We start from the raw sequence: 20,061 nt of genomic DNA, 5'->3' as shown, positions 1-20,061 counted from the left end.
ATTGAGATAAAGTTAACTACGAACCATTCGAAGAAAAATAGAACACCAACAATAGCAAAAGACCCAACAGATAAGAAAACTGAGAACCCCTCTTTATCAACAATCTGTTTGATCAACACCCATACGCCCATACTGCAACATATGACAAGATAGAAATGGTGCATGCAAGTTGTCAGGCATTTGCGGGCCAGTTGAAAGTGAATTATGCTAATGATACTTTTGTACATTTTAATTCCCTGTTCGAAACCCAACCCACCGCGAAGATTACCGTAGTACCTGTCGGGAACCAGGAATTTCATCCATCCGTGCACAAACGCAAGTCCAAACCCCGTTATTAGTATACTGGATCCCAACCCGGCAAACATGGTCCACGACCCTACCCATGTGATACAGCCAATTACAAACAACCCCACATAATGATGAAGAACATCTACTGGACCTGGCATGAAGTAGCGACGAGTTCGCACAAAAATACCAAAATTTGGATTTGATTCGGAGAAACTGGCTAACAAAGCCATAAGAGGCATAAGATAGTCAAACCAGTAGTAGACATTTTTTGACCAACGTTTAATTTGCAATACTGTAATGTTGATGTCAGCCTCAATCGAGTAGTTTTCCGTGTAGACTGTATCTATGTTGGGAGGGTATCACATTTTTCAAAATGGTTAGTTAACTAAAGTATTAAGTTGTATGCACCTGTAAATTGTTTATCCAAGTTTAATGTTGCCTCGGCAACCTGGATAAGTTCACACGTTCTCGAATACCTCATTAGTAACCAACTGTACGGTACAAATGCCCATGTGAATAGGGCAAAGACGTAGGCCAGGAGGATGGTTTGTTTGTCGTGTTGGCCTTCTTCCATGGTAAGTTTTAAACATTGAAACATTGCAAGTGGTAAGTATGGGAAAGTGTATGAGGCATAGAATATTTGAAAAAGACGATATTCCCGCCCATTCTTCAATCGGGTTGCCCTCTTCATTTTCTCATCCCACGAAAGAAAACCAGCTTGGTTAAAAAAGCTCCGTCTTGTGACATAGACAATCCGACGGAGATGATGGACATACAAGTCTTCAAACATTGCAGAAATCGGGTCCTTTACGTGCCGAGAGAGGCTGAAAAAATGTTGTATTGGTAGGTATGTAGAGGTGTCAATATTTGTCGAAGGAAGTCTTCCACTATTGGAAAATAGTGGCATAAAACTTTTCACTTTTTAAAACGATTTATTCAGCATAGAGTCCAGGCGCGGCGGAAGATGATTTTCGCCGGGGGGACAACCTCAAAGGTTTCCTAAGCCGCTGGCGCCTTCGGCGCTCGCGAAATTTCCCGGGCAAAAATACGGGCAAATTATAATTTTTATTTGGCTATTAAATACAGTATGTACAAAAAGGCTGTCATTTTGCTAGTTGTGATGTCTTTTTAAATTCCCTTTCACCGTTTTTATACATTTTTGGTGTCTTTTTACCAGATGGCATAAGTATTTGAAAGCCTTTTACCTATTAGTATCATGCTGTTATTTATGTACTAGCCGGTAAGCCCGCCCTAAAGACGGGTCACATTTACAGTTTTTGATAAATATATGAAACGAATTAAAGAAAGGCAGAACCGGAGCAATATACAAATATCTATCTGAATTATAATTCCAGAATAAATCAACAGCAAATGTAATTCAGAAACGGTATCATAAAAGGCTTAGCCAACAACTGGCGTGTTTAAATTTTACAGCAATGTTTGAGTGAACAAAAAAATTCGACATTTTCCAATTGGGTTACTCCACGAGAAATGGTAATGGACCTGATGTCTAAAATCGATTTTTTTGAAATCCTTCAAGTATGTGTTAGAGGACCTTAAAATATACAGAAAAATCAGTTTCCCCGAAGTTGTGAAGTTTCAATAGGGCTGATAGGAGGGGGTATGGCTTCCGTTGAGATACCACCTTTACGCAGCCGCTATAGCACGCAGGGACTCAAAATTTCACATGTGGGGACCATGGGCCAATACAATTGCGGGTCTTTTTGTCTTTTTTTGAAATTAGGTCATAGTGACCGTTTTTAGGTCAAAATGTGCATAATATCTAATTTTTTGTAAATCGTCTCATATAGCCCCGTAAATGGGGCATCATTGGAAAGGTCTTGGCAAGAGGATTCAGAATATATATACTTTGTAGGGTGTATGACCATCCTCTGGCAGAAAAATGAGGATTTTCAATTTCCCAGATTTTAACACAGCGGCAGATAGGAGAGCTAACATAGAAATAGATGGAAAAAACTCAAAAATATTGTTCTGCCTCTGGAACTCCAGGGAGTGGTCCCAGACCTCATAAAGTAGATATATTCTTAATCCTCTTGCCGAGACCTTTCCAATGATACCCCATTTGTGGGGTTATGTGCGACCTGAAGTTTTCATACTCATTTGACATGCGGTAAATTTTGACCTGAAAACGGTCATCGTGACCTAATTTCAAAAAAAGAGAAAAAGACCCGCAATTGTATTGGCCCATGGTACCCACATGTGAAATTTTGAGTCCCTGCGTGAAATAGCGGCTGCGTACAGGTGGTATCTCAACGGAAGCCACACCCCCTCCTATCAGCCCTATTGAAACTTCAAAAATTCGGGGAAAATGATTTTTCTGCATATTTTAAGGTCCTCTAACAGATACTTGAAGGATTTCGAAAAAATCGATTTTCGACATGAGGTCCATTACCATAACTCGTGGAGTAACACAATTGCTCAACAAAAATCGGAATTATGTAATTGGAAGGTGGTCGGCGGTAGCATAAAATGATCCACTGACACTGGCAGTGTGGATAACCGCAAAAGAAGTGGAAGAGAATGATTTCAAAGGTCACCAAAATTCACCAAGGCGCGAAAAAACTGGATTCGCCCGAATCCATGCGGAGTCCTAAGAAAATGTCCCTCGCAAATGAACGGTTCTAGTCCAAGTAAGTCTCATGCCCTTAAACTAAACCCTAGACTTATGTCTTCAAGACCTGAAGAACTTCCTAACTGCACGCCAAGTATAAACAGACCCATCAGAAGCCGGACGCTGATCATGCGGTACGCGTTTGAAAAATGGAAACGGATATTTAAAAAGAATGAGCCCACCTTTATGGGTGAGGCCAAATAAAATTGCAAAACTACCGCATTTTCACCCCACCAGTCTATAATATTCATAATAATTTCAAGAATTTTGATGGGACCTACCATCCTGCTTTATGATTTTTTTGGACTTAATTGGACTTAAGTTGGATTTTGTCGAAAAAGTGATTTTTCTTAGTAAGGGGGTGAAATTTCGTGTCAGAAATTATTTGTTAAAGTTCTCGAGCGAATTGTCGAACCACGGAACCACTACCTATTATTTGTATGTGCTAAACCTCACACAAGCTTGGAATCCATAAAAGAATTCTTTCGTCAGGATATGGGGCCAATTTTCTCGGGAGTGCGTGAGTAATGCGATAGAGTGGTGGATACCAAGACGCCTGGCTCGTCCTGCCTTATAAGATTGACACTTTAAAAAGTAAATCATGTTTCTTATACACAATTTCATTGGCTTTTCAGTGATGTAATTAGTTTTTCGAAATTCGATAAACTGGGTTCGTTACAGCGAGTTCTTATAACAGAACTTTAGCGACTACTAGGTACGTTTGATAAGAATTTCCAAATGTTGTCAATGATTATTTTAATCGAATTAGTTCTATAAAAGTTGCTAAGCTATTTTTTAACTTTTCTAACCAATTTCTCAACTTATCTAAGGAATTTTTTAACGTTGCTAAGGATTTTTTATGTTGCTAAGGACCTTTTTAACGTTGCCAAGGAATTTTTTTAACGTTCCTTAGCAAGTTTTTTTTACCGTTGGTAGGGAATTTTTTAACGTTCGTATGGAATTTTTTAACATTGTAAACAGGGTTCGGAAAAACCCTTGAAAACTTTACCTTGAAAACAAATACGGTTTTGGGGTTTTACTGGGTTTTACTCAATATTTGGGGTGAACTGATATAACTTACAATGTTACACTAATTTGTCAAATTAATGTATTTTATCAAGATTTACCATAAAACCTCAATGCAAAAAGCCAAGAACACCCCGAAAAATACTAATATGGTCAAACTCCAACTTAAGCTGCAAATTGTGATTTTTAGATCACAAAGAAAAATTCTAAATAAATATAGAGATTTACGGAATATTGCTCAGAGTGCTTAATAAGAGTTAGATAAGAACCTACAAACTGATTAGATTGATTTATCTATTTGAATTTTAGATAATACCTAGTAAAACCCGTGTAAAACCAAGTAAAACCCCTTTAACACAGTAAAACTCGCTGGGTGTTATTGATTTACGACCCAGTAAAACCCAGTAAAACCCGGGGTCGGAATACCGTGATTGTTAAGGACGTTTCCCGGAAGGTTTGGGTGTCTAAGCTTTCAGTGGAAAGAGAAATTAATATTTGAAGAAACTACGTCATCGGAAAACTCGTAAGTATTAGCCCCCATAACTAAATAAAAAAATCGCGCTCGAGTTCGCGAAAGATTTTATTCAAATTACGTGCTAAGACAAGAGTGAGTTTTTGGTGACATTCGATGAAGCACTAACTTCCCAACAAATTACTAGTTGGGTTCGAAGAACTTATTTTTGTGTACATAAAGAATCTGAAATAATATTGGGGTGGACCACGAACAGTTTGTGAGATCTGAGGCAAAATGTGCGGTTTTTCTTTCAAATTTTGAGTATTGTCTCAAAATCGTCCTAATTTGATTTAATATGACTGGAAAGAATTTAAAAAAATGTTTTGAACTAGAATTTGGCAGCTGCCTTAATATCTGACAACAGTCTTCCAAATTGTTTAATATCGCAAAATAATTGCATTTTCCGTGTTAGTTAAGATAGATTTATACAAGGAGATCGTGTTTTTTTCGGCTCCCTAGGATTTTATAGTTTGATGGCTTAACATTTTCGCAATATTGGGTACATCAATAATCGAACTTACGCCCAATCAGAAGATCATAGAGGCAGAATGGTGGGTCCAGTTAACGTTTTTGAAATTTTTGTGAATAGTCTGGACTTGTGGGCTGTGAACACGGTCCCTCAGCTATTTTATTTAGCCTCAATCACAAAATTTAGCTCAGGTGTTCAAAGTTACCGTTATCATAGTATCATAGTACCGCATGATTAGCGCCCGGCTTCTTATGGGTCTATTTTCACTTGGTGTGCATTTAACAAGTATTTCTCCTCACATCTTAAAGATATTAGTCCAAGGTTTAATTTAAGGGCTCGGAAATAATATTACTTGATCCGTTCATTTGTGAGAAAATTTTTATTTGGGCCCGGAATGGGTTCAGCCAAATTCCGGTTTTCCGCGGCTTGATAATTTTTCATGCCCTTTTTGACCGCTCCTGTCCGCTTTTTTCACCGCTAGGGTCAATGGATCATTTTATCGACCAGTTCAAAGATCTTAACCAAATTCATCGACAAAATTAAGGAAATAAATGGCAAAATTTTAGACTCAAAATAATAAAGCCGAAAAAATTTTTTGAGATATTTATGTGCAATCTAAGCGAATTTTAGCACATTTTATCAGTTTCGAATTCCTTGAAATCCAAAATAATTTGTGAAGAAGTTTTTCATTATTTTAATGAATAAAAAAATATTTTTTGCTTTCTCAACGATTAAATTCTTACGTATGTATTTAATGTAAATTAGATGATCTTAATCTATATTTTTTTCGGGGGGACATTAACATTACTTGTCCCCCCGGCATATTTTCTAGGGGACATTGTCCCCCTGTCCCCCTGCTTCCGCCGCCACTGATAGAGTCTCCAGCAGGGTAAAATTTGTCCAAAATAGCCTACATGACATTTCTACTCCTTTTTTAAAGGTTTGGCCAGATCCTTGGGGTTGTATAAAAAACATATGGGAAATTAGGAAAAGCCGTCTTTAAATGCTGAAAATGTCTTTGGAAATGGAGATAATCCCTGGAGTTACACTTATTAATTATGTATTTTTATCCGACATTTTATGAAGTAGAGCTGTCCATTGTCGAAGGATAGCCTTATCAGAGGGCCTTTACAATAATTCCGACTAAATGAGCTTAACTCCGCATACTTATATTTATGTATTTTACCACTCAAGTAACTTAACTATACTCCCAAATTTTTAAAGCATGACTTAAACCTGATATCGTTGCAAATGCAGCATAGCAGGCTTGAAGGTAATTTTCTGTATGCGTGCAGAAGACCACGTCTCCTTAGCATTCCACTCTGAATATATTTCAGATATTGTTTTATTCGTTAATCAAGTAATCCTATAAATAATGGATTTAGGTATACATACATATACCTTTTTTAGCAAGCATTTTGTAAAATACCAGGCATTACATTCGTGTAGACTTACATGTACGTTTGAGTAAAGTAAGGTACATGTTATAAAATGGGACACAATTTAACATTTACTAAATTGCTGCTTAGGCTTACAGGTGAACAGTTACATATACATATTGGGATATCGATCTTTTGATTCTTTGACGTTCGTGACATTTTATATTTTTATAAGAATGAGGTAACAATGAATGCATGAACGAGTGTGGAGATGATTTTTATAGGTTGTCAATGTATGTACAAGCTCTTCTAGGAGCTGAATTTGCCCCAATTTGAATTCGCTCAGTGGCTGATTTTTGGCTCTTATGGGAGAACTTTGAAAATTCCTCGAATTTATTTTTTTCAAAAATTCATAACTTTCTTCAAAAAGAAATCGTAGAGAATTGAACAAGACATCGATTTCGAGGCTTTCGAGGCTTCGAGAATGATATACAAAAGAAATTGATATTTTGAAATCTACAAGTTATAGGGGTTTGCATTATTAATATTTGAGCCTCACTCACTAGGGGCCTACATATCTAAAATTATGAAATGAATTTATAGGTAGAGAAATAACAGCTAATTTCTTTAATGTATATCGTTTACATTTAAGTATATCGACGAGGTCCAGAATATTCTACACTAAAATAATGTAGAACATTACACTCTAGGACAGAATAAGTATGCCAGTGATGATCTTACCTCTCGTTATGTGTCACTACCCAAAGTGAACACGCAAGCTGAACGATCCACTCAAGTAAATTAAGTAGTTACATATATAAAATTTCTACCGGTAAGAAACTATGAAGTTTTTTCTACTATAAAAAACTAACTACCTTAAATAAAATCCTACTCGTCTACACGTAGGTTGTCGTAGCAGCAGTACCACCTTATAGATATTTTACCGCAGCCTAGGAAAACCAATATTTCCATAAATATCGTTCGAAAACAGTTCAAAATGATATTTCAATTTTTTCTCATCGTTTTGCTAACAGTTACTCTCAATTCGACCGCATATTCTCCACGAGGGACTAAAGGCTGCACTATAGGGAGGGAACCATCAGGGCGCTGTTGGCGACACTGCAAGGGAAATTCAGGCGACTGGTGCTACACCGGATTCGGTTGCAGTCGTCGACGCTCCCAATGTTTCGAGAAGTACACTTGCGACACCTTGATAGGTTGCCGAGGGGCTTCACAAGGTTGTGTGTTGGACTGCACCGCAAATCAATACAATCCTCAAGGCACTTATGGTCATTCTAAGGCTTGGGACCCGCCTCGATGCTGGCGATACTGTCTCGGAAACAGTGGCACTTGGTGTTACACAACTTCCAGTTGGGAGGAAAATGACTGTCCAACTTCCAATACTTGTGGAAATTTCCACTGTACTGCTTGTTTGATACGAATAGGTTGCGTCACAGATTACACTTCAGCCATAACTATCCACCTTAAAAATACTCCGAATCCGTTAAGATATGAAGAACAGAGTAACCCAGAAATCCCGGTAAGTGATGCCTACCAGTGCAACGTTGTCGTTGAGGTTTTCCAAGAAATGGAACAAGTCGCCCACTATTGGATAGCAACACAGCAAACCAAATCCCACTCAAACTTCGTACCTTGGAACCTTTTTGCGTTACCGTTTCCATCCACCCAAAAACTCCCTCTTTCCCGAGAAGTCCACAGGTTGTCCAATTATTGCACATTTTTATTTATTTTCCGCAAATATTACACTCCTTATTCCGAACTCCTTTATGGTTTCGAAGAGTACTCGTACTCACGTAGTGTTACGATCATTTTAATCACGGAAAGGCAACGGAGACTAGAAAGTTTAAAAACATGGGTCAACCCTCCCGCCCAAATATACATTCATTTCTTAGACAAGATCACTTTAGAATATCACAAAACCACGCATAGCTACAACTTACGACCTAACATTTGGACAAACCTGTACGATCCTAAAAACCTAATGAAAATCGACTTTTCCCAACTCCAAATCGCATATGCAACCACGTACGCTGTCTGGGACAATGTATGTCCTAAAATTGACAAATTTTCCCACAAATATAACCTACCGTACACCGCTAAGCGTTTAGAACATTGTACTTTAGAAAAGTACTTTAACTTTTTATTGTTTTGGATTTCACTAAAATCGAAAATACGAGACAAAAAATACGCATATATCCCCACAATTCTCGGAAAGACGAAATTAACGAGCAACCATGAGGCGGACGACATTACCGGAATTGTTTTCGGCGGGCAATATCACAGTGGGATAATTTACTGTAGACGGCATTCAATATTTAAAACCAAAAGTGCCAAAATGTCAATCTGGCTGTCTCCATTTGATTTGCTGATGTGGATTTTCCTATTCGTATTACTCCCGCTACAATCCCTAAATAGTTTGTCGCTGAATACACCGCCCAGAAATCTTGTAGATATCTAAACTTACCAAATGTATGTCCTGATTTCCATCCTCTTTCGGAACGGGGTGAGGTCTTATACCGAGCGGTTTCTCTTATTTGGTCTGCTCACAATGCAAGTCTTTTACGTGTACAACTCAGATCGGGTTGGGACAAATTTTATTTTGTTCACCACAAAAAATAAGTATGCCCGTATTTTTTCATTTTCATAATGCGCCAATTTGAGCGCGAGGCGCGAATTCTAAATCATTTTTCAGCCAAAACCTCGCTTTTTAAAAATTCTGTAAATTTTCTAATTTTAGCGCGAATTCAAAAATTCGAAAACATGTCTCTTTAGAATGACGTACTTGACTTGTAAAAAATCCACATGCATTATTTTTTGAAAAATTAAAAATTTGAAAGAGATTATAATTTGAACGAATTTCAAAAACTGGCAAAAAATTTTGAAATTCAAATTTCGAGACAATTGGATTTTGCATAAGTCAGGTAAATCATTCTGAAGAGACATGTTTTCGAATTTTTGGATTCGCGCGAGAATTCGAAAATTTACAGAATTTTTAAAAACCCAGGTTTTGGCTGGAAAACAGTTTAAAATTCGCGCTAAGCGCTCAAATTGGCGCACCATGAAAAGTGAAAAAATACGGGTATGCTTATTTTTTGTGGTGAACAAAATAAAATTGGTCCCAACCAGATCTGAGTTGTACACGTAAAAGACTTGCATTGTAAGAAATTCATACAAGTTACTATGTCAAGGTTACTAAATTTTATGTAAAAACTAGCTACATAATTATTTAATGTCAGTGGCTCCACCCCACTCGAATTTAAGATAACATTCTCAGAATGTTACTGAACGGCGCAGAATGTCATTCTGCGCCGTTTAATACTAATAAATTTTTCAATTACGCTATCTACATCCACAGGGTAATTACGGTGAACATAAAGGACGGCCAAGCTCGTTAATCTCTCCTCGCTTACTGTGTTCCGAAGGTAATTTTTAAGCTGCCGAAGAGTTGAGAAGGAGCGTTCAGATGAACATGATGTGACCGGCAAAGAGGCTAGTACTTTCAGAAAGTAGTGTATATTAGGAAAAAATGTATGATCACATTTGTCAAGTGCTTCAAGGGCATTCTTCGGTTTCTCGTGGATTTCCACCCCGTTCCATTTTGTTTGCCACAACTTGATTTCTGACTTGACCACTTCTTCTCCGTCTGTCATTTGATCATGAAGAAAGTGGTACAGCTCACTTCCGAAATTTCTGGAAGTTATGTAGCTTGGAACTACGCTTTGCAATTGGAGAAGTATATTTTTGTGCTCTCGAAATCTCAGCGTGATAGAATCAATCACACTCCAGAAATGGGTCAAAAATTGTTGTACGGTAATACGTTTCAGCGTCCATTGTGTTTCCAGGATCTTGTGGATTTTTCTTTAACTTAATCTTGGCTGACCTGGGAAGATCAACTGGGACGGACTGATTTGTGCAAGTTGTCGCAGCAACCTTCCAAATTTGCTCGACAGCGAATTCGGTTGTCGAATTTAGTTGGATGTCCGTTAATAGTACCAAGATATTTTCCGCCATTTCAAGGCATGCTAGTAAAACCAGGTCGGGACTCTGGAGCTGTCGAGAGAAGGAAATGGTGATGGAGAGGACCTTTTCAATCACGTACATTGATACAACGAATCGTATCGTTGTGATGCAGATTAATAGTTGGTGGGCTTTGCTTGATGTGTTGGAATCTGCATCGATTTCCAATATTTCCAGAAGGTCAACTATTGCGTCATAAAGTTCCACAAATCGTAGAACTGACGAGTGCCTCTCAACAAATCGAGTTTCACAAAACGAAATTAGTTTGTCCCGTTGGTAGTGTGTCGGATTTTCTGCTGTAATATTTTTTAGAGTGGAGGTTCGTTTCGGCGAAGCCCGAATAAATTTTATTACCTCGTTGAGTGACTGGAAAGTGTTTCGTATATCCGGAATCTTACAGGCGTCGGTAAGGGCAAGGTTAAAGCTATGACTGCTACAGTGTACGTATAAGGCCTTGGGACTAATTAACTCCTTAACCTTGGCTTGAACTCCCTTAACACTTCCTTTCATTACGCTACACCCGTCGTACCCTTGCCCGTGCAAATACTTAGTTTCGATCCCTAACTTTTGCAACTCTTCTTTTATCTTGATTGCGATTGACTCGCCCGTACCGCTCTCTACCGGTGAAAAAGTAAGGTTTCCTTGATGATGTGGCGATTTTCATTACAGGTCACATATCTTGTGCATAACGACATGTGTTGGATACCAGCCACGTCTGTAGTCTCATCCGCAATTATGCTGAAACACTTCGCCGAGTTAATTTCTTTGACTATTGTTTCTTGAATCTGACGGCTTGACAAATTCAAAATTTCGTTCTGGATGTCGGGGCTCAAGTAGGTTGCATTTTGAGGTGACGTCTCAATGTGGGTTTTCAGATTTCCGTCTCCGCTTTCAATCCGCATACGTAAAAGCGCACGGAAATTTCCATCATTTTCGTCGGGTTGCTTCAGCGATAGTCTTCCGCTGTCTTTGTGTCCTCTTAGAGCCAATCCTTGTCTGCCGCAAACTAGAAGGGTCTTAATTATGGGATCTAAAATTAATTTTCCCCTTTGCAATTCCTCTTCGGCAGCATTGTTAAGACTTGCGGTAATGGGAAGTTTGTGCCCCTCTTGAATTTTCAAAAAATTTTCAGCAGCCAGCGAGCTTGCGAGGTGATAATCGAGTCTTTCATGCTTCCTAAAGTTTTCCAATGCATTTTTCCATTTTCGATACGGCTCAGCAACGAGTTTCCCAAGAGCTTGTCCTCCACTTGCACCAGAGCTCGATTTCGTTGCAAACAGGAAGCAATATCGACAAAATGCGCCGTCGAGTAGTCCAGAGTACGATAGCCAAGAGAATTGTTGCAGCCAGGATAATTGGAATTTTCTTGATCCACCTTCCTCCACAGGAAACGCAAATGATGAATCTAACAAATAGTTACAATTATCATATTTCGACATATGCTGGGTTAATTCACAAATAGGAGCCAATTCAAATTTTGCATTAGTATAGTAAAACACAGCAAATATATAATTGAATTTTTAACATAAATTACCAGGAATCCAAGCTGAGACCAAAATATCGTGACAAGTTTCGGCATTCGGATGACGATCAATAAAATTTCCAATGTCTAACATTCCGCTTGAGCATCCTAAAGAAATTTAGTCAATAGTTTTCGGTTTGACAGGTTGCATTAAATTTGTGGAGATAAGATTTATAGGAAAATTTTTCCAAGTTGCGCAAACTTCAATCTTGGAGCATTTTTGGACTCTATTTGGATTTTTGGAAAATAAATTTGGGTTGGAATAGTACAAGTTTCAAATAAATTCAATATTTTAGATATTTTTAAACCAAACGGTTAATGAGTCGTAAACAAGTTGTTAAGACAAGGTTGCAAAAAATTAAAAATGGCAATATTTTTGTATTTATTTGGAACTTGCACTATTCATACTCAAATTTATCTTGAGCTTCGAGAATGCTTAAAAATTAAATTTGGCACAAATTGGAGACTATTTACAGTAAATTTTAGGCCATCTCATCTTGAACTCAGTTACAACTCACCTGCAACACTATGTACTTGAAACTTACCCCTTGACCTTTCACCTTCATCGGATGCCAGAGTGTCATCTATTTTGTTTTCCACCTGAGGGTTCAAGACCACTGCATGATTTTCATCGGCCCGTACTGAATCCACGTCACTTTTCGGTTTTTTTGTTAGAAAATCGTCCAAACTTGTTTGCCTTTTCTTCATTTTGTCAGTTGGCAAATTTATTTCTAACGCAAGTTATGTATCGTAGTCAAAGATACTATTGCAAAATAATGCGGATGAAAACATGACTTGGCCAGTCTTTATGATCACCCCGCACGCAATCGGGGGAGACAAGAGATGAGACATTACACAAAACGCTAACAAGCTAAAACGGGAGAGAAATTTTGAACTGCATTGAAATTTTGCAAGGAATTTGAAGTAATTGTTGGATTTCATGAGAATATTTTATTGCCCCGTTTTGGTATAAAAATAGTATCGGAGCAGCCATCTAGTTTGTAGTTTGTACATTAATGTTTTGCGTACGTGATCAAGAAAACGTACATTGTTTTATAAAAGCAGAAGTTTTTTAGTCTGCTCAGTTTTTTTTATTTTTTCTCGTTTAGCTTCCTTTGAGCACACACACATAATTTTTAAGGTATGATTATTTCTCTGTTTGAAATTAATTAGTGAGAAATAAAATATTAAAGGTGTATCATTGGAAGAGTTCGAGAGTCATCATTTCCTGCATTCAATTTAATTAAATACGCCACGGAACTGCGACTGGCCTGATCAGTATTTATTAGAGAATAGCTTTCACCGGGTAGGCGACTGACTCATTCTACATTTTGTGGCGACCTTGCCAGGATCAGTCGAGTTAAAGTGGTTTAAGTGAGTGTAAGTGGAACTGGTGACCGTGTTAGTGAAAAGAGGAAGTGTGCGATCGGGAGGAATCAATTGTCTGCTGTTGGATCCATAAGTTCGTGTGACGGATTCAAATTAAGGAGTGGATTTGATCTAGTTCCGGAGCCGTTCCAGTTCATCGACCAGTTGTAACTGCATTTTAGCGGTGTTGCACCCGAAGTGCAACATTCCGAGGTCGATATTGTCCAATAACAGTCGTTAGAGGATATTAAGTAATTGTTTGTTTTGTTGGATTTCTAATTTTCCGGTACGAGCTGTCTGACGAACGAGAGATTCCACGGACTAGCGGCCGGGAGAAGAAGGAACCAAGGAAGTACGACCCGTGCGTGACGACAAAGAAGAGGGTGCAAATAGCAGCGCCACAGGAAGAAGAATCGGACGTCGAGTCGATAGAGGACAATGCAGCGTCCAACCAAGAAGCAGGTGCGGTGGTGAAAAGTCCTTCACTTCTCTCAAAGATGTTGGCATTCTCACCGTTCAGAGGAAAAGTGGCTTCGTCAACTCGGTCATCTTTCAAGCGAAGACGAGCTCAGGCGGAAGCACAAGCAAAAACGAAGAAGAAGGATATTCAGAGCAAAATATCAGAATTAAAAGAAAGTTTGGATCTTGAATCAAATGAAATTGAGGCAAAGCGACAACAGCTTCATCGAAAGGAAGCAAAATTGGATCCTTCTCATTCAGGTCACGTCTCCGATGGAATGCGTGAATTAAAGAAAGAAATTTCAGTATTGACAGAAGAACTAGAAGATAAAGTGCATCAGTATAAAGTGGCTGCCATCCGTACCAACGCAAAGATTTCAAGGTTGGAGATGGAAATGGCAACATTGGATTCTCTCAGAGATGTCGAGTTAGCAGAGATTTCTGAAGATGAAGAACAGTATTTAGGATCAGATGAAGATCTTGAATCAGAAGAAGAAAGACTGGCAACGGAATTCAAGAAGTGGAAAGTTGCTGCTACTGGTGGGGATGGGGATGAGAACAAGGGACAAGAAACAATTCCTGTTACGTCATCAGCCGGACCGGGACCAGTAATGCCTCCGACCGCTTTAGATTCAATCGCCCAGTCCTTGCAAGCACTTACCAAGTTGGCAGATAGTTCAAATCCTCAAGTTGGATCAGTTACGGAGAAGATGCTCGTGCGCCAATCAGTGGGGCGAGATTTACCTCCGTTTAGTGGACGACCTGAAGAATGGCCGTCATTTATTGCAACATTCAAGAGGACAACCACGGCGTGTGGATTCACTGATGCAGAGAATGTTGAGCGAATAAGAAAATGTTTGAGAGGATCGGCGGCGAAGAGTGTCGAATGTTTATTGGTCTCTCCGCAGTCTCTTCCTAAGGTCCTGCAAATTCTCGAAGAAAAGTATGGACAGCCAGAAGTCGTGGTACACGCCATGGTGACCAAGACAAAAGCAGTTCCTCCAGTGAAAGAAGATAAGCCTCAGACGATGATAGAATTTGGGACGGCGGTGGTAAATCTTGTCGCCGCCATCAAGAACTTGGGAGAAGATGGACACCTCAAGAATCCAGTCCTACTTCGCGAGCTGGTGGAAAAGTTACCTCCAAATGTTCGGATTAGTTGGGAGGAGTCAGTTGTGTCAGCAGTCAGCACGTCCAGTTTGGAAGACTTCTCAGAGTGGGTGGAAAAGAGGGTGAAGATTGCTTGCCGTATGTGTCCCCCAAAACAATTTGAAGAGAAGAAAGATGATCAAAAGTCTAAAGCCAAGGGGGTCAAAGATCATAGAGACGAAGGTGATGTCCCCACCGCGGCTGGATTGGTCAGTGGTCAATCGAGCAAGATCTGCGTCTTTTGCGGAAAGAATAATCATTACTCGAGCGACTGTTATAAATCTGAGCACATGACCATTGTGGAAAAGGAAGACATTATCAAGAAGAACAAGATATGCTTCAAGTGCTTAAGGATTGGACATATTGCTAAGAGTTGCAAAGTGAAGTTGAATTGTGGACTTTGCAAAAAGAGTGGACACTGCAAGCCGATGTGTCCAGAATTAAAAAGTAATCAGAAGAACCGCTTCTCATCCCCAGCGGAAGTTGAAGAAATGGAGCCCAGTGTATCTGCTGCGACAGCAAGTCATTCATGTCGAAAGGACATCTTGTTGAAGACATTGCTTGTACGAGTAGTTGGGTTGAAGAATTCCCGTGTCGTGCGACTCATTTTCGACGAGGGGAGTCAACATAGTAACGTAAGCTCCACCACCATCGAGAATGCTGGAGGTCGCTTGGTGGGAGAGGAGTGGGGGCGTAACGTGTTATTTGGTGGATCAGTGACCAGTAGCACGAAAGTCAAAAAATTTAAAATGGAACTAGAAAGTATGGATGGAAAAGTGCGAAAAGAGCTGGTTTTGAGGGAAACTCCAGTAATTTGTGGAAATTTGCCAAGAGTACCACATGGTCCGTGGATTCAAGAACTCAAGAAGAAGAAGATTTGGATAACCGATATGGAAGTAGCTAAAGTAGAGAACCCGGACATCGACGTACTTATTGGGAGCGATTACTGGGGCCAGTTAGTGACCGGAAAACCGATCAAGTTGAACAGTGGTTTAGTCGCGGTCAAAACTTTATTCGGCTGGACTTTGAGTGGACCAGTGCCTGGCTACGACTCAAGAGGAGAGAGTGCAGCTATGATGAGCACTTCTCTATTGACCGCTCAGTATTCGGTTCCAGAAATGTGGAGTTTGGAGTCAATTGGAATTCAAGACCCCATCGATCATAAATCACAGAAAGAAAAGGAAGCAGCTACTCAACAGCATTTCTTGGACAATGTGTCACGAAACGAGGACGGACGGTACAAAGTGAATTTGCCATGGATTTTAGGAGCGCCCGTCATTCCTGACAATAAGAAGATTGCTGAGAAGAGACTTGAGTCAACAACAAGCAAGTTAAAGGCAGCAGGAAAATATGCTGAATATAACAAAATTTTTGAAGATTGGTTGAAGGAGGGAATAATTGAGCAAGTTGAAGATGACCTATCAGTCAAGAAATGCCATTATCTCCCTCATCGAGCGGTATTTAAGCCCCAAAGTGTTACCACGCCAGTGCGCCCAGTTTTTGACGCCTCGTGCAAAGTGGGGCGAAATCCATCCCTGAATGAATGTTTAGAGAAGGGGCCTAATCTATTGGAACTGATCCCTTCCCTGCTGTTAAGATTTCGACAAAAGAAGATTGGCGTCATCTCCGACATCCGAAAAGCGTTCCAGATGGTGGAGGTGGCGGAAGAAGATCGTGACTTTCTCCGATTTTTGTGGTGGAAGGATAAGGAGGAATTGGTTACCTTCCGGCATCGGAGAGTGGTTTTTGGACTGAATGCGAGCCCATTTCTACTCGGAGCAGTTTTGGAATACCACTTGAGGTCAGTGGATGGCGAAGACAAGAAAATAGCCATGAAAATTTTGAAGTCACTCTACGTGGACAACAATGTGACCTCAGTGGACTCGCTGGAAGAATACAAAGAGTTTAAAGTGAAATCCATCCAATTGTTAAGTCAAGCCGGGATGGAACTACGACAGTGGGAACACAGCGGTGAAGACAGCCCATCTGAAGAATTATCATCCGTTTTGGGATTGAAATGGAATAAATTGGAAGACTCTCTTGGTGTAGAAATTCCAGAAGAGAATCCAGAAAAGTTGACAAAGAGAATTATTTTGTCATTAGTTCACAAGTTATTCGACCCATTGGGATTTCTGAGTCCAGCTACTTTAATCCCAAAATTATTAATGCAAAAGGCTTGGGAGAAGAAGACTGCTTGGGATGACGAGATTGATGAAGATATGAAAATGGAGTTTTCAACTTGGTGGAAAGAGCTGCCAATTTTGCGAAATGTGTCAATTCCGAGATTCGCATTTGGGGAATTGGACTCAGAATTGGAAATTCATACTTTTAGTGATGCGAGCAAGTCGGCGTATGCAGCGGCCGTGTTTATTCGTGTCAAGAATGGAGATAATATATCTGTCCAGCTATTACAGTCAAAAACGAGGGTTGCCCCATTGAAGCTTGGATCCATCCCAAGATTGGAATTACTTGGCTGCGCCATAGCAGCAAGATTGACAACCAGTGTCAAAGAAGCTCTATCACTGCAGGATACTACGACCCGATTTTGGAGTGATTCCTCCACGGCGTTGGCGTGGATTCGCCGAAATGACGAGTGGGGAACTTTTGTGGGCAATAGAGTGAAGGAGATTTTGACTTTGACTAAAGTAGAAGAATGGCACTTCGTCCCTGGAAAACTCAATCCAGCAGACCTCCCTTCTCGTGGATGTTCTCCTTCAAAATTAGTGAAGTCGCAATGGTGGGAGGGGCCAAGTTGGTTGAAGGAAGATATGGACAAGTGGCCAAGTGACGAAGATATCCCAGATGAGGAAATTGTTCTTAATGAAAGAAGAAAGGGAAGAACAATGAAGTTGGCCGTCATGAGCCAAGACCAGCCATTCTATTACAAGTCTTCCCACTATATGAAGAATTTACGAGTTTTTGCATATGTGAAAAGGTTCGTGGACAAGTGTCGACATCGGAGCAAGGAAAGTGGCCACATTACTCAAAAGGAGATTGCAGCCTCGGAACACACCTTGTTCAAGATTGTCCAGCTTGAAGTGTTTCGTTCAGACCAGAATGTCATAGCCGGTCTTAAAGTTGTACGAGATGGAGATGGTCTCATTCGTTTGGAAACACGGCTACTCCAGCGTCAAGATACGGAAGCATTCAGAAAACCTGTGCTGTTACCAAATAATCATCCAGTTGTGGAGCAGCTCATACGAGAGGAACACTTACACCATCATCACGCGGGTGTTCAATTTCTTCTGGGACGAATTAGAGAGCGATGCTGGATAATTCAAGGAAGAAGAGCAATAAGAAAAGTTGTGCGGTCATGCGTTGTATGCCGTCGATTTACAACGAAGAGTCCAAATGTACCCTCCTCATCACTACCTGAAAATAGAGTCAAGGATGCGAAGGCGTTTCAAATTATTGGAATAGATTTGGCCGGCCCCTTATTCATGAAAGACAAAAGCAAGACTTGGTTGGTGCTCTTCACTTGTGCAGTCTTTCGGTGCGTTCATTTGGAACTTGTGGACTCGCCGAGGACGACCGACCACAATTTACACAGACAACGGCACAAATTTCGTCGGCGCCAACAATTTGTTCCAGCAGTTGGACTGGAAAAGAATTCAAGAGAAGATCAATGTCATGAAAATCGAGTGGAGATTTAACCCGCCCTCTGGAGCATGGTGGGGTGGATGGTGGGAGCGACTTATCCGCACCATCAAGGACCTTTTGAAAAGAATGTTGGGACACAGCAAGTTAAACCATGTCCAGATGGAGACGTGTCTCTGTGAAGTTGAAGCGGTCATCAACGGGCGTCCCTTGACATATGTGACCGAAGACCAAGACGATTTGATCCCATTAACTCCATCAATGTTCATTCAAGATGTTACGACTACTGAGTTCCCTGAGATGAAATCAATTGATGGAGATGGATTAAGACAGCAGTATCGAGGCCTCGTCGCATTAAGAGAGGAATTGCGGTCAAGATTTCGCAAGGAGTACTTGTCGCAGTTAGTTCAACGAGGAAAAGAACTAAACCCCGAAAAGTTTCAAGTTGGAGATGTTGTTCTGGTCGGCTCAGACAACAAGAAGAGAGTGGACTGGCCGATGGCTCGAGTGGAACAATTATTACCAGGAAAAGATGGGAAAGTTCGCGTGGCCCGACTGAAGACTCAGAGTGGATTCTTCGTCCGACCACTACAACGACTTTATCCTCTTGAAGTTTCGTCCACCCGTGATCCCCTCTCCATTACGACGGCTATCAAGCAAGTAGCGAAGACAGTTTCAGCCAAGAAGACTTCGCATGGAATTGAGGATGAGAAAGCTGAAGTCATAACCAGATATGGAAGAAAAGTTGTGACTCCAGACAGATTGTGTCAGTGATTGTGTGTGATCATTTGTATATTTAATTGATGATTTTGTGTATGTTTATTAGTGTATTTTCTTCGTACCTTAGAAAATAGGTGGGAGTATGTTGGATTTCATGAGAATATTTATTGCCCCGTTTTGGTATAAAAATAGTATCGGAGCAGCCATCTAGTTTGTAGTTTGTACATTAATGTTTTGCGTACGTGATCAAGAAAACGTACATTGTTTTATAAAAGCAGAAGTTTTTTAGTCTGCTCAGTTTTTTTTATTTTTTCTCGTTTAGCTTCCTTTGAGCACACACACATAATTTTTAAGGTATGATTATTTCTCTGTTTGAAATTAATTAGTGAGAAATAAAATATTAAAGGTGTATCATTGGAAGAGTTCGAGAGTCATCATTTCCTGCATTCAATTTAATTAAATACGCCACGGAACTGCGACTGGCCTGATCAGTATTTATTAGAGAATAGCTTTCACCGGGTAGGCGACTGACTCATTCTACAGTAATTTTTATTGTATTAATTTTACGTATCACCGGCCTTGGGGGGGCTCAAGCCCCCCTAGCCCCCCCCTTGGCTACGCGGCTGATGAAAACTTTACGAATAGTGATTTTTGCACGTGCAAATTCCATGTCTTGTGCTTATTTTTGCGCATGTGGGAACCCTGGGTTGGACGGGCAACAGAGAAGTTTCCCTTTTAAAATGACATTGAACTCATCAATTTGTATTCTGGACCATGCATATTCACAGCAGATATGTAAGTTTCGAGAAACTCAAGAAGCAATTAACCAGATTTATTTTTAAAAACAAGTACAATGTTTCGTGGTAAGAAAATAAATTTGCATATTTGTATCTACATAAA

The 20,061-nt window shown here is 40.0% G+C and overlaps 3 protein-coding genes across 3 annotated transcripts; 2 read left to right on the top strand and 1 right to left on the bottom strand.

The window, feature by feature from the left end:
- Window positions 1-10,100: 10,100 nt before the first annotated feature.
- On the bottom strand, window positions 10,101-12,576 carry LOC110856452 (zinc finger MYM-type protein 1). Its single transcript, XM_022104933.1, has 4 exons — window positions 12,414-12,576; window positions 11,881-11,976; window positions 11,053-11,751; window positions 10,101-10,963 (listed from the first exon to the last, which is right to left on the bottom strand). The coding sequence occupies exons 1-4, from the start codon at window positions 12,574-12,576 to the stop codon at window positions 10,101-10,103; spliced, it is 1,821 nt and encodes a 606-aa protein (XP_021960625.1).
- Window positions 12,577-13,733: 1,157 nt separating this feature from the next.
- On the top strand, window positions 13,734-18,497 carry LOC110856451. The gene has a single exon (XM_022104932.1). It carries the CDS (start codon window positions 13,734-13,736, stop codon window positions 18,495-18,497), a length of 4,764 nt encoding a protein of 1,587 aa, XP_021960624.1.
- Window positions 18,498-18,570: 73 nt separating this feature from the next.
- On the top strand, window positions 18,571-19,215 carry LOC118437745. Its single transcript, XM_035857068.1, has one exon. It carries the CDS (start codon window positions 18,571-18,573, stop codon window positions 19,213-19,215), a length of 645 nt encoding a protein of 214 aa, XP_035712961.1.
- Window positions 19,216-20,061: the final 846 nt, after the last annotated feature.

Source organism: Folsomia candida, unplaced genomic scaffold (genome assembly GCF_002217175.1).
Source record: "Folsomia candida strain VU population unplaced genomic scaffold, ASM221717v1 Fcan01_Sc016, whole genome shotgun sequence".
In the NCBI taxonomy this organism is placed as follows: domain Eukaryota; kingdom Metazoa; phylum Arthropoda; class Collembola; order Entomobryomorpha; family Isotomidae; genus Folsomia; species Folsomia candida.
The sequence above is the reverse complement of the archived record's forward strand: the minus strand, read 5'-3'. Positions and strand labels throughout refer to the sequence as shown.